Source organism: Anopheles merus, unplaced genomic scaffold (genome assembly GCF_017562075.2).
Source record: "Anopheles merus strain MAF unplaced genomic scaffold, AmerM5.1 LNR4000069, whole genome shotgun sequence".
Classification (NCBI taxonomy): Eukaryota; Metazoa; Arthropoda; class Insecta; order Diptera; family Culicidae; genus Anopheles; species Anopheles merus.
Window position 1 is genome coordinate 43,262 of NW_024427649.1, and position 4,662 is coordinate 47,923.

Here is a 4,662-nt window from a genome sequence, read left to right on the forward strand (position 1 = left end):
CCCAAGGGTCATACCAACACTCCAGAATGACATTTGATAATAAAAAAAATAAATAAAAATAAAATAAAAAAGAATTAAAAAAAACCCCTGGTCTCATATAATTTCTGTTTGATGTTATTTTCTTGTTTGCATTTCAAAACTTTGTGATGCATAAAACCATGTTAAACGTTACTTTACGGGAATTCTCTCTTACTCGTGTACGTTGTAGCCCTGATCGAGACCTTTCCAAATCTGTATCGAACGTCTTACTAGCTCAAAGATCTCAAAAGATATAGCCAATGAAAGATTCATCTTGGCCTGCTCAATGAGCACGTCTCGTAGACCTGGCCAGGTCGCCAATTCGTTTCCAGGAAACTCGGTCCTGGGCTGCAGTCCTCCAACCACGGTTGCATCCGATCTCCGACAGGTGCGACTCCACCTGATCCAGCCAGCGAGCTCGCTGTGCTCCTCTACGCCTCGTGCCGAACGGGTCGCTGACGAGCACCTTCCTGGTGGGGCATGAGTCCGGCATCCTCATCACGTGCCTCAGCCAGCGTATCCTTCCGGCTTTGATGACCGTCAGGATATCTGCACCGCCAAACAGCTCAGCTAGCTCGTGGTTCATCCTCCTTCTCCACACGCCGTGCTCGCACACAACGCCAAAGATAGTCCTTAGCACCCGCCGTTCGAAAATGGCGAGTGCATTGGCGTCCTCCGTCAGTAAAGTCCAGGACTCGTACCCGTAGAGGACCACCGGACGTATCAGTGTGCGATATATCGCGCATTTCGTGTGTTGTTGAAGTCTTCTGGATCGCAGGAGTTTGTGGAGCCCGTAGTAGGCACGATTTCCCTGAACAATGCGCCTTCGGATTTCGCTGCTTACGTTGTTGTCCGAAGTTACGATCGTGTCAAGGTAGCAGAACTCCTCTACCACCTCGAGATCGTCGCCGTCAACTGATACTCTGCTTCCGAGTCGGGCTCTATCACGTTCAGAGCCCCCGGCAAGCAGGTGCTTTGTCTTCGTCGCATTGATCCTCAATACAATCCCAGCGGATTCGCGTTTCAGTCGGGTGTACGCCTCGCACACCGCCGCAGATGTTCGCCCGATGATGTCGATGTCATCCGCGAAGCCAAGGAATTGGAGAGATCGGGTGAAAATCGTACCCCGGGTGTCGAAGCCCGCGCTTCGCATGACACCTTCCAGAGCGATGTTGAACAGCAAACAGGAGAGTCCATCCCCTTGCCTCAGACCCCGGTGAGATTCGAAGGTTTCTGACAGCATGTTCGTCACTCTCACCTTGCACTGCACCCCGTCCATAGTGGCCCGCAACAGTCGTACCAGCTTCCCAGGGAATCCGTACTGCTGCATGGTGTTCCATAGTTCGGTCCGATCTATGGTATCGTAGGCCGCCTTGAAGTCGATGAACAGGTGGTGCGTAGGGATCTGGTGCTCTCGGCATTTCTGGAGGATCTGCCGTAGAGTAAAGATTTGGTCGGTAGTTGATTTGCCTCCAACAAATCCAAATTGATAGCTGCCGACGAAATCTGTAGCAAGAGGCGAAAGTCTGCAGAAGAGTATTCGGGACAGGATCTTGTAGGCAGCATTCAGGACTGTGATGGCCCGGAAGTTAGCACAGTCCAGCCTGTCGCCCTTTTTGTACACTGGGTGTATAACACCCAGTTTCCACTCGTCCGGTAGTTCTTCCTGATCCCAAATCCTAACAATCCGATGTAACAAGCCGATGCATGATGACGGCAAGCCTCTCCGGACCCATCTTGAACAGTTCGGCCACCAGACCATCGCTGCCAGCTGACTTGTTACATTTCAGCTGTTTGATGGCGCTGATGACTTCGTCCAAAGATGGCGGGGGCACTTCGTCATTGTCATGCTGGCTGTCGTAGGGTTGCTCTCCTCTGCTTCCTGCGTCTGCTCTGGTATCTGCTCCGTTCAGGTGTCTGTCGAAGTAGCACTTCCATCTGTCAATCACCTCTCGCTCGTCCGACAGGATATCTCCCTCCTCACTGCGGCATATAGCGGTCATGGGAGTAAAACCGCTCCGTGCCGCATTCAGCATCCTGTAGAACTTACGAGTTTCCCCCGACTGGGATAGCTGCTGCATGAGTTGCTCGTCCGACTCTTCGAAGCCGCGCTTCTTGTCCTGGAAGAGTAGGGTCTGCTGCCTTCTCAGTCGTCTCTAGTCTTCCACGTTCTGCCGGGTCTATCGCTGGAGCATGCGGGTCCGCACGGCGTTCTTCTCGGAGAGTGCTCGCCTGCACTCATCATCATACCATTCCTTCCTCTGGTTATGGGTCACGCGGCCAATTGTTCGCTCGGCCGTGCTGCTGATGGCTTGCTCCACCATGCGCCAGTGGTCATTGAGAGACATCGCCTCGGTAGTGATGTCCTCCGGCAGCGCTTCCCCAAGCGCGATTGCGAAGTCCCTCGCCACAACAGCTTGTTTCAGCCGGTCTGTGTTGAGCCTTGGGGTGGGCTGATAGCGCAGTTTGTTGCCCACGCACAGTTTCTGGCGTAACTTAACCATAACCAGGAAATGGTCTGAGTCGACGTTTGCTCCTCTATAGGTCCTTACGTCGATTATGTCCGAGATGTGCCTTCCATCGATGAGAACGTGGTCGATCTGGGAAAGTGTTTGCTGCGGTGATCTCCAGGTGTAACTGAAGCGAGGTGCGTGCTGGAAGAAGGTGCTGCGAATGTTCATGTGCTTAGAGGAGGCGAAGTTTACGAGCCGAAGCCCGTTGTCGTTGGTCAGCCGGTGGGCACTGAAACTTCCTATCGTCGGTTTAAATGCCTCCTCCCGTCCGACCTGAGCATTAAAATCCCCGATGACAATTTTAACGTCGTGTTGTGGGCAGCGGTCGTACTCCCTCTCCAACTGCGTATAATAATTGTCTTTATCGTCATCGGTGCTTCCAAGGTGCGGACTATGCACATTTATGATGCTCAGGTTGAAGAACCTGCCACGAATCCTCAACCTGCACATCCGTTCATTGATCGGCCACCACCCGATCACTCGCTTTCGCATCTCACCTATGACCAGGAACGCCGTCCCGAGTTCATGCTTTTCACCACCGCTTTGGTAGATCATGCAATCGCTACGATAGGGGCGCTCCGTCACTCCTTTCCAGCGCGTCTCCTGAAGTGCTACTATTCCGAAGCCACGGGCCCTCACCTCGTCCGAAAGAATGCGGGTACTTCCGGGTGCTGTGAGAGATCTGCAGTTCCATGTTCCGAGTTTCCAATCGTTTGCCTTGTTCGGTTGCGTGGGTCGGTATCGGTTGGTCCGGTTCGAAATCCTTTGGTTTCCTTTCGTTGCGTTTATGTTTTTTCAGGGGTGGCTTGCCAGGCCTCTCCCCCAACCTCCAGTCTCGTCGTAGGGCCTACGCATCCTAGCTGATTAAAGTCCCGTAGGATGTCAGGACAGAAGGGGCAAACAGCCGCCCCTAACATGAAGAACAGACGCTGGTCGTCCCCCCCCGGCTCAATTTAGCCATATAGCCCATCTTCCCAAGGGGTTGGGTTTCCCCGTATACCCAAGCTCAGATATTTGGAGAAATATGTTACCGTTCTGTACGCCGTGGACGTATTGAGTCGGAGTAGGGTATGGAGATCCTATATAAGCCTTCGAGAGGCGTCAGACCATACCCGTATCAGTGCGATATTGCTACAAACACTGACAACAGAACAAGATAACCACTCCAGAATGACTTCAGGGGTTGTCCCAAGTGTCCCCAAGGGTCATACAAACACCCCAGAATGACTTCCGAGGCTGCCCCAAGTGTCCCCAAGGGTCATACCAACACTCCAGAATGGCTTTTGATGACCAAAAATAATAAATAAAATTAAAATCGATACTTCTGGTCTCATATAATTTCTGTTTGAAGTTATTTTATTGTTTGCATTTCAAAACTTTGTGATGCATACAAGCATGCAAATCGTTACTTTACGGGAATTCTCTCTTACTCGCGTACGTTGTAGCCCTGATCGAGACCTTTCCTAATCTGTATCGAACGTCTTACTAGCTCAAAGATATCAAAAGTTATGGCCGTTGAAAGTTAAACACTCCAGAATGACTTCAGGGGTTGTCCCAAGTGTCCCCAAGAGTCATATCAACACTCCAGCAAAAAAATCAATAAAAATAAAATAAAATAGAATTAAAAAAACCCCTGGTCTCATATAGTTTATGTTTGAAGTTATTTTCTTGTTTGCATTTCAAAACTTTGTGATGCATCAAACCATGTAAAACGTTACTTTACGGGAATTCTCTCTTACTCGCGTACGTTGAAAGCCGTACGAAGTACGAAAGCCCTGATCGAGAACTCTCCAAACCTGTATCGAACGTCTTACTAGCTCAAAGATTTCAAAAGTTTTTGCCGTTGAAAGATTACCACTCCAGAATGGCTTCAGGGGTTGTCCCAAGTGTCTTCAAAGGCCATATCAGCACCCCAGAATGACTTCCGAGGTTGCCCCAAGTGTCCCCAAGGGTCATACCAACACTCCAGAATGGCTTTTGATGACCAAAAAAATAAATAAAAATAAAATAAAATAGAATTAAAAAAACCCCCTGGTCTCATATAATTTCTGTTTGATGTTATTTTTTTGTTTGCATTTCAAAACTTAGTGATGCAAAAACACATGCAAAACGTTACTTTACGGGAATTCTC

General features: G+C 49.8%; 1 protein-coding gene across 1 annotated transcript; it reads right to left on the reverse strand.

The window, feature by feature from the left end:
• Window positions 1-301: 301 nt before the first annotated feature.
• LOC121601336 lies at window positions 302-3,086 on the reverse strand. The gene is made up of 3 exons (XM_041930154.1): window positions 2,269-3,086; window positions 1,741-2,001; window positions 302-1,697 (listed from the first exon to the last, which is right to left on the reverse strand). The coding sequence occupies exons 1-3, from the start codon at window positions 3,084-3,086 to the stop codon at window positions 302-304; spliced, it is 2,475 nt and encodes an 824-aa protein (XP_041786088.1).
• Window positions 3,087-4,662: the final 1,576 nt, after the last annotated feature.

What these genes read in the sequence shown, in the direction of transcription:
- LOC121601336 (XM_041930154.1), bottom strand. Translation starts at nt 3,086, where the DNA reads ATGATCTACCAAAGCGGTGGTGAAAAGCATGAACTCGGGACGGCGTTC. An exon ending in CATAACCAGAGGAAGGAATG is followed by an intron (nt 2,002 to 2,268) that starts GTATGATGATGA and finishes TATATGCCGCAG; the next exon opens with TGAGGAGGGAGATATCCTGT. An exon ending in TTCAAGATGGGTCCGGAGAG is followed by an intron (nt 1,698 to 1,740) that starts GCTTGCCGTCAT and finishes TCGGATTGTTAG; the next exon opens with GATTTGGGATCAGGAAGAAC.